The sequence below is a fragment of the Onychostoma macrolepis genome, chromosome 07, assembly GCF_012432095.1.
Source record: "Onychostoma macrolepis isolate SWU-2019 chromosome 07, ASM1243209v1, whole genome shotgun sequence".
NCBI classification, from domain to species: Eukaryota; Metazoa; Chordata; class Actinopteri; order Cypriniformes; family Cyprinidae; genus Onychostoma; species Onychostoma macrolepis.
Window position 1 is genome coordinate 2282859 of NC_081161.1, and position 16481 is coordinate 2299339.

General features: G+C 36.0%; 1 protein-coding gene and 1 long non-coding RNA gene across 2 annotated transcripts in view; one reads left to right on the top strand and one right to left on the bottom strand.

Annotated features, from left to right (window-relative positions):
• The window catches only part of LOC131543571 (uncharacterized), a 30020-nt gene that overhangs the window by 5257 nt on the left and 8282 nt on the right, over positions 1-16481 (bottom strand). The window contains exons 2-7 of the mRNA XM_058781056.1: positions 13339-13493; positions 12372-12686; positions 11957-12262; positions 11809-11877; positions 1164-1247; positions 477-503 (exon numbers count right to left, since the gene is read on the bottom strand). Of these exons, the coding sequence (XP_058637039.1) occupies positions 477-503; positions 1164-1247; positions 11809-11877; positions 11957-12262; positions 12372-12686; positions 13339-13399 (862 nt within the window). The 5' untranslated portion in view covers positions 13400-13493. The remainder of the gene's footprint in view (positions 1-476; positions 504-1163; positions 1248-11808; positions 11878-11956; positions 12263-12371; positions 12687-13338; positions 13494-16481) is intronic.
• Positions 5782-11774, top strand: LOC131543579 (uncharacterized). The gene is made up of 4 exons (XR_009271936.1): positions 5782-6242; positions 7715-9455; positions 9557-9666; positions 9878-11774. It is a non-coding gene; the product is annotated as an uncharacterized LOC131543579 (long non-coding RNA).

The window sequence follows — 16481 nt, forward strand, 5'->3', positions numbered from 1 at the left end:
ACTGTGCTACGTCTGAAGTGATTGCAATATGTATAATCATTTTCTATTCTTAACTGTTTTAAATTATTTTTAAATCAATTTTTATATCTTGTTTTTATTATTATTATTATTATTATTTTTGAATTCCTTGTTTTAATTGTTGTGACTTTTTTTTTTATGACTTTTTCACTTCCTTTTATGTAAAGCACTTTGAATTACCACTGTGTATGAAATGTGCTATATAAATAAACTTGCCTTGAATGAGAACGACATCTCTTTGAGTTACTTTTACAGAGTTACAAATTTACTTTTCACATATACATTCATTTAAATGTTCATGGATTGTAATTGATGTACAAGATCATTATTACATGAGAAAGTGAAGAATAGAAAAGAGGATTAAAACTAAATATTCAAGACTTATTTATTTTATGCTGATTCTAGGAAAACTTTGAAGTGTGATCAGAACCACTGAAAAGAGATCGATGTACACATACCTTGTTTTGGGGAGTTTGGTGTGGTATCTGGAATCGGGGTAATATGGGGCAATATGTTCATGTAATTGATGCAATGGAGGATAGAAAAAAAATCTTATTTTACTGCATGAACACAACATCAAGACATTACAAACTGATTTTTTGTATTTTCTTCTTCAGCTGCTGTATTCAGGAGCAGTTTTATTTCAGTCTGACCCTTAGTTATGATGCTGGACGGCGTCTGTTCACTAACGTGGAAGGACTTGCACAGTCTTATAAATGCTCACTATGATTTTAATCAATTAATGTGAATAACCTAATGCCTCGTTCACTTTTTATAATAAAATAGTTTATTTAAATTAGCTTTTACGTTGACGTCTTGTTTGAAAGGGGAAAGCGAATTATTTACAAATTAAATAAGGTTTATAATAAGCTCTTTCTCTGTAATAGGCATCTTAAACAATAAGAATACGAAATAATACATAAATATCTTGTTGTGTGGTAATTACAGCAGTGTGTGCAGCTGATGTGAAAACACACAAAACAGATGTAACTTGTGTATTTGTTGTGTAATCATTTTGAGAGTTAAACATTTATGCATCAGACAACAGACTGTAAGAGAATATTATAGTCATGACACGTTTTGTGTTTTTTATCCAGTAAAGCACTGAAGTGAGAGACTGATGAAGTGTGTCAGAGATCATGTACCTCGTGTTGTAGGAGCTGCTGTAGTTTGGCTTGATTTCTCAGAGTTTGAGCTGCTGACTGGAATCAGTGTTGAATCCTTTACACCTGCAGAAGATGAATGTTCAGATGCATCATACTGTTGAACATTAATATCATATCATCATACTTAATCATTACATCACACAACACAGTTTGTGTTAATTTATCACAATTTACAGAGTTGTTTATCCTCTTAACCTGCACCCCTATTTTTGAGCATTTTGTGAAAAACGACATAACCAAATAAAAATGTCAGTAGCTTTTGAACCCTAAGGTCTATATTTAACACTTCAACCTTTGTTACTCTAGAGTCAAAATAACTCAAAATCAGTATAGCAACAGAGTAAAACAAGGTAAAATATACATGAAAGTGACTCTAGATATATTTTAATGAAATTCACTAAGGGAAAAATGGATGGGGCTTTGCTGCCAAAGGCCTGAAAACACCATAAAGATAAAGCTGAATATCTGACCATATTTTGATTCAAATTTGAGGATGATACTCCCAAAAATGTAGATTCTGTAAGCTTTTATTTAAAAAAAGTCTAGGCTTTCCTTTCAAAAAAGCCATTTGGAGACCTGGTAACCAAATGACCAAATGAGTCAAAACTACATAATAAATATATGTATATTAATTCAGTACTACTCTGCCCACCAAAACACACAATAAAAAAATATTTCTGAACAGCATTTGTAGTGCTGACTCATTTGGTCATTTGGTTACCAGGTCTCCAAATGGCATTTTTAAAAAAAAAAACGCCTAAACTTTTCCTGAAATAAAACACTTTTTTTTTTAGGTAAAAACTTACAGAAACTACATTTTTATGGTATTTCATTTCAAGAAAAGCTTTGGAAAAGTCATTTGGATCTTTTATTTCAAGAAAAGTCTAGGAATCCTTTCAAAAAGGCTATATAGAGACTCCATATGACACTGCATACCACATATACTACATATATGTATATCAATTCAGAACTGCTCTACCAGTGAAACCACATAAAAACACAAAACTATTTCAGAATTTGAACTAAACAGTCTTTATTTTGAACAATTCTAATAATGAAAACAGTGAACCAAAACAGATTTGATCATTTTTGACCTAATGAAAACACAAACAATGATTTTACAACATTTGTAACTTATAAAAAAAATAAAATAAAAAAATTATCTGCTAAATATTATTAATATTACTAATATAGTAATAAATAAATAATGTTACTGAAAAACTAAAGCAACTGTTTACAGTATTTACTGTGTAGAAAGACACTCAAGGCAGCCACTAAAAAGGTTTGTTCTCTGACCAACTGGATGCACCAAACCCACTGAAAGACAGGAAAAGGAGAGAGAAAGAGTGAGAAATTGTGTAAGCAAAACAAATAAAACTTTCAACACTGTTTACATGTTGTACACACACAGACACACTCACTCACTCACACTCTCTCTCTCTCACACACACACACACACACACACTCTACATACCCACAAACATACACACGCGTACATAACTCATGTAGCCCCCTCATACTATCCCTCTCCGTTGTCATGTTTATAATCTAAAACAGCTAACATGAAACAAAAGCTGCAAATACATGATATACATATATAAACTTTCAAGAGAACAGTGTTGAAACTTACGTGCTAATGCTATCTCTGCCTGTCGTGCATCTCGTGCATCTGATGCGTGTCTTTCTGTTACTCTCTTCGCCGATGTTTCTCACCACGTCCTCCAAAACACCATCAAACGCCACAAAAACACTTCTAAAGTCGTCGATCCATGATGGAGAGATTCAGATGAAAGCTTCGGAGTAGTGGTGGGCGGATCGATCCTAATATCGATAGTATCGATACCAACGTTGGTATCGGTATCGGATCGATACTAGCCTGATTAGATCGATACTTTAGGTTAATTTTCTCTCCTCTACACATAATATATTGCTTAATACATTCAACAAAGAATAGGCATGTATGTGTGTTTATATAACGCTCTTTTCACGTCTAGTATGCAAGCATTACTGCGTTAGTGTTTTGTTATGCCATTACGTGACTCAGCGGCTCCAAGCGCGAGCGGATATTATTGGCTACAGCGAGAGATGATGGAACGGTAGAAATTCGTGGCAACAGCAACAAACTTATTCACCTTTTTCAATGTGGAAGTAAGCTTTTTTTCATAGACTGAATGTGCGAGACTTCCACTTCATTAGGCACGGTAGGGAAATCGTGAGAAAAATAATAAATAATAAAAACAATAAACGGTAAAATTATTTGTGCTATCCACCGTGTGTTTATAATTAAGTAATTCATTAAAATAATATGGTAAGAAGCACCAGTTTGCAACACCAAGCAAGCAGCAAAATGAGCTGTTTTGTACAGTTAAAAGTGCTGGAAGCGGATGAGACTGGAAGCCAGACCCATTAAATTGACCGAATTTGGCCTTTTTATTACTGTCTCCAACCATTAAGCCACGTTGTTGTTTTTTCTTTATAAAGGTTTTTTATCAGAGGAAAACACTTAACATGCATGCACTTTGGGTTCATATCCTGGGCTGCTTGCCTGCATATAGTTTGCATCATCAGTATACTGAGTTGGCCTTTCAATTTTACTTTCTTAATGCATTAGGCCACATTCATTTTTTTTTTCTTTATAGCCTAACTCTTTTCTATGGGAGGAAAATGCTTAACACGAAACTTTACGCATTGCTTTCATATTCTGGGCTCCTCTGCTTGTAAACTCCTTTCAGAATAATAATATCCACATAGCTTTAAGGTGAATGTAATATTTTAGTCATATCAACATAAGTTATTGTTAATTTTCAAAGTGTAATTGGTCATTTAAATGTATGTTATTAAAAAGGAAAAAGTATCGGTATCGGTATCAGTATTGGCGATACTTGCTCTGTATTTACTTGGTATCGGATCGATACCAAAATTTGCAGTATCGCACACCCCTACTTCGGAGAGCATCTGCTCGCTGATAAACACTCCGTGTAGCGCCGCGGCGCCGCTCTCTGTACGCTACGTGCGTAAACCGAGAGCGCACGAAGACACACGAACTTTGCGCAGAGCTACAGTGCTGGTCATATAATTAGAATATCATCAAAAAGTTGATTTATTTCACTAATTCCATTCAAAAAGTGAAACTTGTATATTATATTCATTCATTACACACAGACTGATATATTTCAAATGTTGATTTCTTTTAATTTTGATGATTAGAGCTTACAGCTCATGAAAGTCAAAAATCAGTATCTCAGAATATTAGAATATTACTTAAGACCGATACAAAGAAAGGATTTTTAGAAATCTTGGCCAACTGAAAAGTATGAAAATGAAAAGTATGAGCATGTACAGCACTCAATACTTAGTTGGGGCTCCTTTTGCCTGAATTACTGCAGCAGTGCGGCGTGGCATGGAGTCGATCAGTCTGTGGCACTGCTCAGGTGTTATGAGAGCCCAGGTTGCTCTGATAGTGGCCTTCAGCTCATCTGCATTGTTGGGTCTGGTGTCTCTCATCTTCCTCTTGACAATACCTCATAGATTCTCAGGTCAGGCGAGTTTGCTGGCCAATCAAGCACAGTAACACTATAGTCATTGAACCAGCTTTTGGTACCTTTGGCAGTGTGGGCAGGTGCCAAGTCCTGCTGGAAAATGAAATCAGCATCTCCATAAAGCTTGTCAACAGAAGGAAGCATGAAGTGCTCTAAAATATCACACAGTGGACCAACACCAGCAGATGACATGGCAGCCCAAATCATCACTGACTGTGGAAACTTCACACTGGACTTCAAGCAACATGGATTCTGTGCCTCTCCACTCTTCCTTCAGACTCTAGGACCTTGATTTCCAAATTAAATGTAAAATTTACTTTCATCTGAAAAGAGGACTTTGGACCACTGAGCAACAGTCCAGTTCTTTTTCTCCACAGTCCAGTTAAGATGCCTCTGACGTTGTCTCTGGTTCAGAAGTGGCTTGGTAGCCCTTTTCCTGAAGACGTCTGAGCGTGGTGACTCTTGATGCGCTGACTCCAGCTTCAGTTCTCTCCTTGTGAAGCTCTCCCAAGTGTTTGAATCGGCTTTGCTTGACTGTATTCTCAAGTTTGCGGTCATCCCTGTTGCTTGTGCACCTTTTCCTACCCAAATTCTTCCTTCCAGTCAACTTTGCATTTGATATGCTTTGATACAGCACTCTGTAAACAGCCACACCTTTCAGTAATGACCTTCTGTGACTTACCCTCTTTGGAGGGCGTCAATGTTCGTCTTCTAGATCATTGCCAAGTCAGCAGTCTTCCCCATTATTGTGGTTTCAAAGAACAAGAGATACCCATAATTTATACTGTAGGGATGGTCATTTATTCAAACTCAAATGTAAATATTCGAATATTTTGAGATACTGATTTTTGACTTTCATGAGCTGTAAGCTCTAATCATCAAAATTAAAAGAAATAAACATTTGAAATATATCAGTCTGTGTGTAATGAATGAATATAATATACAAGTTTCAGTTTTTGAATGGAATTAGTGAAATAAATCAACTTTTTGATGATATTCTAATTATATGACCATCACCTGTATTCTGTAAACAAGCTTACGCAAACTATGCAAACTGTCAATCATTGTAAACGTCCTTATGGTTGGCTAACACTTCCATCCATCAAAACTGTGCTGGCTAGGCATTGGCTGGCTTCAAACACCCCAATTCTGATGGGCGCAGATTGACACCTCGCTGAACCAGTCATTGACTCGCTGTCTGTCCAGGGTTATAACATCGCCTGTGATTGAAGGAGAGAGACGAGGGAGGGCTCTTTTTACTCGGAAGAAGCTATTCTACCTGATATAGACGGTGTTTGAAAGCTGGAACACGAATTAGAATCGATAAAACGGACGCTATCGATAACTATAACTCTAATCGCTCATGTAAACAAAGGAGGACCTTTCGTTTTTTCCCCTATTTTTTCGTTGTTTTGGATTAAAAAGTGGGATGCATTTTGAAGAGTGGACCCTTCTCTTGAAATGTATGCTGGTGTTTCTTGGATTAGTCCGAGCTGTCCAGAGCTATAGGCGATGAAACGTAAGTGCTGCCGTTCACTTTGTACAAGTTTAAATGGCCGGTCCTTCAGCATTTATGTTAACCCTTTCCTCTCTGGTGCATTGATTTCAAAAACAAGCTCAGAACATCAATCTTGAGTGTTTCAGCTTTCAAATGATACATAGTTTATGGTAATTGATTGGATATTGTTCTAAAACCATGGTAATTAAAAGCGCAGACGCCCTTCCGGCCCGCCCTTTTTAAAAGTAAAAGTAATTCAAAGATCAGTAAAAAGTACGACATAAACTTTGGAATGTAGTGAAGTAAAAGTTTCCCAAAAAGAAAAACACTCTGATAAGGTACAGATACTTTTTAAATGTACTGTCCAAAGCGACTTACAATTGAGGAATACATAAAGCGAATCATCTTGAAGAGGCAATCAGAGCATAATTATATTTTATTATGCTTTTCATAATAATATAATCAATTAAATTAACTTAATTTTATATGCTTAATAGTGTGTATATATTGTACTGTACATTATGCTCAGTTAGGTGCTTGAATAAATCTTGTCTTTCATTGAACATGTAGAGAATACTTTGTCTAAAGTAAATTCTAAGTTCATGACTTCTGCTTTTCATTTTACATATAGGCCTACTGGTCTCTTGACAGACCTATAATTCTTCTTGTGTTTCCAACCATAGAAAACATGTTATGAGCAGTGCAGGATTCAAAGCTAAACTCTTTAATACTGTGTGATGAACACAGGAAGGCATTTTTCCACAGTTTGTATGAGCGATGTCACATGTATGGCATGTTTACATTTTTAAGGTGACAGTGTTTGACAGGTGTTTACTAAAAGTGAACCATGCTGTAGGATCTTTCTTACTGCCTCATAGCTTCTTTTTCTAGTTTCCATACTGTCTTTTTTATGAAAGTCCTGTGACAATCACTCAGCAGCCACAACTTATTCATGACTGACATTAGGCAGAGCATGATACTGTGATGATGAATAATTACATATATGGCTAATATTGCAAAAGACTGTATACATCACTAACCTCATAATCATTTGGCATCTTACACGAATATGATACCTCTCTCCCAAACATTAATTAGAATAGGAAAACCAATATTTACTTTATTGCAGACTTCTTGAACTAAAAATATGACACAAAAGTCTGTCAGTTTCATAAATAATGAGTGTGGGCCTCTTTATATATATATATATATATATATATATATATATATATATATATATAACTGAATTATGCCAGTTATCTTAACTTCAGTGGTAACAACCTCACTAACATTTGGATTCAGCCTTTGTGAAGATTTTAGATGACCCTAACACCTGTGAAGAGATAACAACCCCTGCAAAAAACTAATGATCCCAACTCTGAATCAACATGCAAAACTGCACAATTATCCTTATATTATAATCATTATGATCACAATATGTAAATGATTGCCTAAACATGTTTGTGCTTAACTGAATGATGTTAACTACCCAGATCCAGCCCGTTTTCAGTCCAGATGGTGGATCAGCACCTAGAGAAGACCACAGCAGCTCTGAATGTCAGTGGAGACCATGCCAAGTAGATGTGCCCTACAGACAGATCCCCTGCGAAGACCTTGTCACCTAGACAGCCATCAGCACAACTGAACTGAGTTGGACAAACACATCGCTGTATCAACGATGAACTGACTTTAACTGAGAAACTGACTGTTTACTATTGTCCTCATTTTAGAGCTGCTTTACAGCTGAATTGAACTTTGTTTGCATTATTGACACACTATTTCAGTATACACTGTGAAGCTATTTGGACACAACCTGTATTGTATAAAGCGCTATATAAATGGTGACCTCACTTGACTTGACAGACCTCTGTTTTAAAACTGTACATTTCTGCAATATGATCATTACATCGACAGTCATTTCTGACATAGAAAATGCATTTTATATAAAGCTGCTTTGAAGCGATGTATTGTTAAAAGTGTTTGTTTGTTTGTTTGTTTGTGTGTATGATTTTGCTTCAACACCTAACTAGCAAGCACACTCGGGCCGATTCTGGCAGAAATGCGGCACTGTCGGTTCAGTCACGACGTCGGTGAGAAGATAATGGGCCAGAGCCGCGCCGACTCTACAAAACACTTCTGGCTGACAGACGCTTTTTCTCTCTGGGCCGATCTCGGCTGAAAGCTGTTGTACGTGCGGCAGGTCCACACTCGGTGTAGTTGTGTGTATGTACTTTCGGCCCGAGCTGGTTTTGTCTCCGGCGGCCGCTGCTAGAATGAAGGAACTCAGCCGTTGAGAGAGAGATTTGGCGGTTAATCCTGAGGAGATTTCGGCGGGCACAGTTCTCAAGAGGAATACTTCAGCTGCAAAAAGGTAAGTTAAGTTATTTAATTATCAATCTAGTGTTGTTTGATATTTAAATGCCACGAAGAGTATAGTTTTTAGATGGTTTCTGTTAGGTTTGCGATGATAACAGCGTTAAAAATCATTCGGTCCTGGATATATTGAGTGTTGATGAGTAACGTTAGGCCTAACTGTCAGGCGCGGTCTCTTTAGGAAAACAATATGTAATTTTTTTAATATGAAAAACCGATGAGCTGTATCCAGTGCACGATCATGTTAGGTAATTAAATTTTAATGAGTTAAATTCTATTTTGTTTGCTAGAATTCATTCGATTCGTCTTTTTCAACGAGTGATTGCTATTGAATCAAAGGAGTCGGACCGCGCTGGTGGCGCCATAAACATACGAGTGACTCTGTCTGATTCGATTCACTTAACCATTCAAATGAGTCATTTTTGTGAATCAAACTGAGCACGCTGTTGTAGCATTACACCTGCTAAGACAATATAATATGTGCAATCTGAATTTAATAATAATATTTATTTTGTGGTAACACTGCCGTGTGGGAAGCTCTAACAGAGAAAAACACTACAGATACGTAAGAGGGAGCCGTAAAATGTAAGTGCATCATCTTTTGTTCCTGAATGGAGGCCTAATCTGTCTGCTGCACTTGAGCAGGTTCAGTTTTTAGAGTGAATGAAAACTTTTGAAGCATATATATGCCGTATGTTGTGATTTAAAAATCATACTTATTTTACTCTGGTGGGGATTATTATGAGCAAACAAATTTAAAAGTTTAATCTGAACACTATATATATGTAATCTGACATTTATTCATTTAATTTTTTTACAGAAATTCTGAGCTGCTGCATGAACATTCATCAAACATATAAGGTGCGAATTCTGGGTCTGGTCCTAATGATTGTAAAAAGCTGTAATGCTTAAGATTAAATATTTACCTTACAATATATATATATATTTGTATATATTTCAAGGCTGCAATTTGGAAAACTTTCAAGCTAATGCTGCTGCAATGGAGTTCAAGGGGACTAAGAGGTGGCTCCAGCAGATCAGAAGTGAGGACTTCAGGAGGCAGACACACTCTGTGAGTTTAAAAGACCATCTCTTTAGCCTTCCATACACATGACACACTATCACATTTGTATAATTCAAATCTCTTAAAGGATTTTTATGCTGCACCAATTAGGGTAAGCAGCAACACTTCCTATATTATCTAATGTACTTGTTAATTTTTAAGAAGAATGACGTCATTGCTTATATTAGTTGCTTATATACTGTCTCACCCTTATCCCTAGGTTACAGTAATCAGCTGATCCAGTCGGTATCCAGACCAGACGGTGGACCTGCACCAGGAGCGACCACAACACATCCCTGACTGTCAGCGGAGACCATGTCAGCTAGATGACAGATCCCTGTGAAGACCTCACTGATGGCCCCAGCACAGATCCTCAGCAAAGACTACGAGAACCAGACAAGCCCTCTACGCAGACCCTTTTTACCAGCTTCACCTGCTAGCGTGATATTACTTCATGCAGAAGAAGTTGGATGAAATATTCTGAATGATATCAATCCACAATCTGGCTTGTGATGCAGCCTGGAATAATCACACCACGTTCATTCGTTTGGCCAGAAGAGACTGTTTCTGACTGAGCCGGGTCTTGTTTGGGTTCCTTGTCACTGTTGCCTTTTGTCTTGCTTGGTTGAAGACACCTAATATTCAGCAATATTATTGACTTGTCTGCACTGACACCATTTGATAAGAATTGAACTGAATTATGACACACAATGTTTTATATATGAATAGTTTATTTGCAAAAACGGATAACTCCGTTTTTAAATATTTTTAAAAATCATGTTTTTGTTTTGTGTTAGTTAGCTAGTATTTATTAGTTATTCTTTACTTAATCAAAATAACCTGAATGCAGTTTGATTGAGATTAATTGGAATACACAATGAAAAAACATGATTTTTTAAAATTGTTAAAAACGAAGTTATCTGTTTCTGCAAATGAACTCTTCATATATATAAAATATGCAGTAAATATAATTTACTTGTTACTTTGTGGTTTAAAAAGTGTGAATGTTTATACTGTATTGCATTTGTTCATATATATTTAAAGTATTTGGTAATTTTATAATTAAAGCCTTTTTAATGTTTTTAAATGGTTGTATTGAGTTTCTGGGCCACATTCGGCCCGGGGACCAAGCCGAGTCTCAGCCAGATCTGGCTTAGAGTGTCTGGGCCAGACCTGGGCCACATAAAAAAATAGAAGTCACTCTACAGTATGCGGGCCAGATCTGGGCCACGTCAATAAATAAGAGTCATTTTACGGGGCGTGGGCCGCATCTGGGCCAGAGGAAATTGAGTCGGTTTTCAGTGTGTGTGCCAGTTTTGGGCCGGGGACCCAGCCAGAACTGTGCCAGAAGTGAAGCAAGGTTGTGGCCCAGAGGTGGGCCAGACAAATTTTGCTATCTGGGCATCCCCAGTTAACACGATCCCCAGTTGATCTATAACACCGCCCCCACTGGATCCCCCAACATCATTGGGCTAGAGGACTGTCATTCTGACGATGCCTGTATGACATTGGATCAGATCGCTGTCAATTGCTGCCTCTGATTGTTGCATGCAAAGCTTGCGTTTGGATTTGAAGCGCTCAACAATGCCATTAGATCAATGCGTTCTTCTCAGTGTTTTGGCAAGGTAAGGCTTTTTTTTTTTTTTTTTTTTTTAAAGTTCAAAGTCCAATTTAAAAAATTGGTACATAAAAAGTGCACAAAATCAGTATTTTGTTTAGGCAGTATTTGTGGCATTCGAGAAATCATGTTTCATGTGAAACTGGTCTAAAAGGTGTGCATTTTTGCGCCAATGCATAGTTAAAGTTTCAGTGTGTCATGTAATATTCCCATATAAAACTTTTACAGCCAATTAAAAAATATTGGTATAGTAGAATTCGCTAATACACAAGATCAATACATACTTTATTAAACCGCTTTGTCAAATTTAACGCATCTTTATACGGAAGTGTCGAAATGCTGAATCAATTATTTCCCTTCCAAAAAAAAAAAAAAGGTCTTGATCTTGTTTGGGTGTGGGAGTTGGATGGGGGGGCGCTAATAGGGATTTCGCCTAGGGCGTCAAAATAGCTAGACACGGCCCTGCTTGAGAATATATGTGACTGAGGTCTTCAGTTATCAGTGAACATTCATCTTAACAGCTGATTATGTACCTGGTTGTGTAGGAGCTGCAGCTGATGTAGAGCTGGTGACTGGAGACGGTGTCTTTGTTTCGGTCGGAGCTGAAGATAAATGTTCAGATACATCATAGACTACAATCATGTTTAAATGACTGATAATTAATTGTTATAAATAATTTACCTGAATACTTGACAGTATATGTGGCTGAGGTCTTCAGCTGGTTTCTCTGTGTAACCTGACATCTCCACTCTCTGTTGTGATCTTCATTCAGGAGTGTTGTAGTCAGAGAGATGAGACACTGTTCTGAGGAGAATATCTGAAATCTGGAGTCTGTCTGCAGATTCACACCAGCCTGATTCACCCAGATCAGATCAATCCTCTCAGAACCAACCAAAGAATCACAAGAGACTCGATCATAATATAACTGACAGGAGAGAGTCACAGAGCGGCCTGATCTGATCTCAGACTGTGAGGATGATGAAGAGACTGAAACAGAAATCAGACAGAGATTACACGACTGATTCCAGTCTTTTCAGGGACAACAATATTACTGTTTAATTCAACATATGATCATAATATTCACAGAAACACTGACCATGAAGAACATGCAGATAAACTTGTGCATCAGTTCCTTGTTGTACTCCATTCACATATTGTCGGCAGGAGTAAGATCCACGATCTTCTTTTGTGACGTTCTTGATGTTCAGAGAGCAGTCAGAGCCCAGACTCAGTCTCTCATGTATCTCTGTGTCTTTCCTCTTTATTCCTCCAGCAATCAGTTCAACTGCCTCTGAATGTCTGCTATAGAGCCATGTAGTTGATGTGCAGCCAGGAAGAGCATTATTACAGGACAGACGGACATTTTCACCAGAACTGCAGAACACATGAGTCTCATCCACTCCACTGCTACCTACAAATAATAATAGTGAAAATAGTGATAATAATAATGTGGGTTAATGACTTGATTATGAAATACAGTTTAAATAAACTCTTTGTGTCATGTTTTAAGCAGAAAATGAACCAAGCAGAGTAAACTCATATTATGAGTTATTTTATGAGTTAACTCACACAAACCCCAAAATCTCTGCTGAATAACACAAACCTTATGTCTTTAATCAGTTGTATTACTATGAAAACATTGTATTGTTTATTTGAAATATTTAATATAAATATAAAAATATAAATATATGAAGTAAAGAAAGACATTGAATAAAAACACTTAATGGTAAGATGGCTGTAAACATTTTTTTTTTCTTTTGCCATTTAGCTTCCACATTTGTTGTAAAATGTATGACTTTATTATTATTATTATTTATTCAAGGAATTACAGGAAATGTTCAGTTGCAAAAATCCTTTTGAATGCAGATCCATATTGTGAGATGATAATAAAATAAATAAATCACAGTAAAAACAAACAAACATTTTTTTGTTTGTTTTTAATGTTACAATCGTGCTTTATAAAGGTTAATCAATTAATTCAAATAATTACTTTTAATTGACTGGATCTTCACATTATACAGATATTGTATAGTGTATTATAGATCATAAACAGATGTCTTTACCTGTGAGAAGTGCAGAGAGAGTGATCAATCCCAGCAGACACATGTCACACTTATCAGACATTTTCTGTTTCTGTCCGTCTTTCTTTTCATTCTATATTTACATCTCTTCCTTTAAACATCCTCAGCTCCTCCTGCGGGTGTTAACTTCCTCTGATCTGAAACAACTGACTGTTTAGCTGCATTTCACTCACACTATATGTGTGAAAAAGAAGTATCTATAAATATATACTGTACATAGCAGTTAGGTGTGTTTTTTTTAATTGTAACTTATGAAGTGACACTGAAACACAACTTTTGTGAATTCTTCCCCTTTAAGTTGAACACTTACGGTCTGCGTGATGTTTCAGTAATGACTTGCGTAAATAACGTAGTGCAGTGTTCACAAGTTACTTCAGCGTCGCAGTAACGTCACGTGCTCTCGCTCAGGTGCAGCATTCATGTGCGTGACAAAGTACTTCGATGTATATTGTTAATTACCTAGATTACAGTTAACTTTGACAGTGTTTATGATGTTATTGATGTTTAGCAATCTTTCTGAGTGTAATCTGCTGAAAAACCAGCTAAACCCAGACTAAGCTGGTTGGTCTTAGCTGGTCATCAGGCTGGTTTTAGAGGGGTTTTGCCCGCTTCTTTAGCTGGTCAGGACCAGCTAAAACCAGCTACTTCCAGCTTAAACCAGCTAAGAGCAGCCAACCAATTTAGGCTGGTTTTAGCGGTTGTTTTCAGCAGATTACACTTATTGATCCTGTTAGCCTCGCTAGCATCACGGCGTGCATTGTTCATGTTTACAACTTTATTACATTTAAGTGTAACATTTTCAGGGTGATAATACCTTTCAACGACCATTATTACTGACGTCTGTATTAATGAGACAGTCTCGTTTCTATATAACTTATATTTCATTGTTTTTGTAGATTGTTATTCTCACAGAGATATTGCTGATATATTTCTCAGTTTATATTCCATATATCAGTGCACTTCACAAAGTTGTTTATTATACAGTTTGTGACATGTTGAATCGTTGATTATATTTAGACAATGTATATTTATTTCTGTTGCTTTATTTCAGAAACTACCTCAAATACTCTAACATGTGTATATGGTCAAATCTTGTGCAATAAACGGTCAAACTCAATATGATGACTGACTCCCTGCAAGAGTTCTGCAGCGTTCAATAACTATTAACCAGCATTCAGTGGGGCAATCCCCTGCAGAAACACTGCTATTATCAAAAGTGCACTGAAATAAATTGATAGAGTTTAACTGTATCTATTAAAATCAAACATGCTGTTAACACAATGTATCAACTTCAATAACTCAACCATCCACCAGCTCTCAAAACATGCAAGATGACTACAAAAAACATTCAAGTTTAATAATTTTCTCATCAGCAATATTTTGATGTCTATTAAGGAGCTTCAAAAGTTGCCTTAGGTTTTTTGTTTGTTTGTTTTTCCCCTAATCACTGTCTTTTGTCCTCTTTATTTTGTGGCATGCTAGTTCTACGTTTATATATATATATATATATATATATATATGTATATGTATATGGGTGATTCTTAGACTATGGGCACTTTTATGTTCTTTGGTCATATTTCTAAAAATACATATAATTTTGGACAAATTATAACTTTGTCAAACTAACAATAAAACCACCTTAAAAACTTTTTACTACCTTTCTATTATGATTTTTTCATACTTTTCAACCTCCTTATAGGTGTCAAAATCACTGTTTTTTCCTTGTCGCACACCCAGACTTTTAAACTTCAACAATGAAAATACAATTTAAAAAAATGACTTATCTGGTGACTATTAGTGTTCCTGAATTAAGCACTAGTAAAATAATTAAAATACATTATAGTATTTAATGTGAGACCACTATCAATATTACTTTTTATACTAAATATAGCTGTCGCACAGTATTGGTGTAATTTCCACCACAACACTGTAATGTCTCTTTGAAACGTTTGTGTGAACGATTGTTTCGGTGGTTTCTATGGAAATGTTCAGTGACATCAGAGCATATGTTGGACATGGAAGGAATTAAAATTTTCATCAACAACAAATGGAAGAAAAATTGAGGTAAATATTGCTTGATCAGTTAATATATTTATTCTACGTCATTTCCAAACATGCTGTACCTTCAAGGGTGTTTTTAAAAAGCTAAACATTTTAAGTTAAATAAGAGTATTTTTTCATATATGAAATGCTAAGCATTAATTCAAAGCTAATCAGTGAAGCTATCTTCCATGTGTCACAAAAAAATACAGAAATGTATTTTCCACCACACTGCCTCTGTGGTGGAAATGACATTTATGGTTACAAAGTACAATTGATATGTTTAATGACTTTGTGAATTGAGTTTAATGAGTGTGATGAGTTTAAGACTTTTTCTAATACGTATATCTGCTGTTTCTCTACATTCACGTTAATTAATTGTCATTTCCACCGCCACCCAGTTTGTCCTCTTACAGACCTTAAAACTAGGCAAATTATTTAAACTTATGATACTGTGGTTCGTGACTTTTGAACAAGTTTTTTTTATTCAACTTCACAAGGCTAAAAGTGCCCCTAGTTGAAGAACCGCCCTTATATATATATATATATATATATATATATATATATATATACATACAGCTGTGAGCTGTTCAGGATATGAAACACATTACTACAGAGTTTGAGAAGTTTTTCCACACTCGTTCAACCCACAGTGAACAGTACCATCATCTCTGAAGCCAGTTTAGACTGATGGCTGTGAATTCTCACACATTGTGTTACCAGTTCCTCTTCTTTAAGTGGTTTTCCTTTCATATTGCAATAGTTTCTACAAACCATTTACAAATGACTGTTAGTTTCAATGGTGCAATGTATCAAATGTTTAGTTCAAGTTAGATCCAACAAAGCTAAACGGCTCAAATTAGTCGATTCAGGTTTGTTTATTAGAGTTGAAACTAAACTCTGCAGTAAAGTGTCTCTGCAGGTCCAGGAATGATGAACCTGATGTAAAGTGTGATTCTGTGCATGTGCCTTTTTTATTTATTTATTTATTTACTATTTATTTGAGTAGTGGTTTTCCCAATAGTGCACATTTTGAATGTGTCCTTTAAATGAAACAACCATTTCAGCTCTTGCAGTTTTTATTA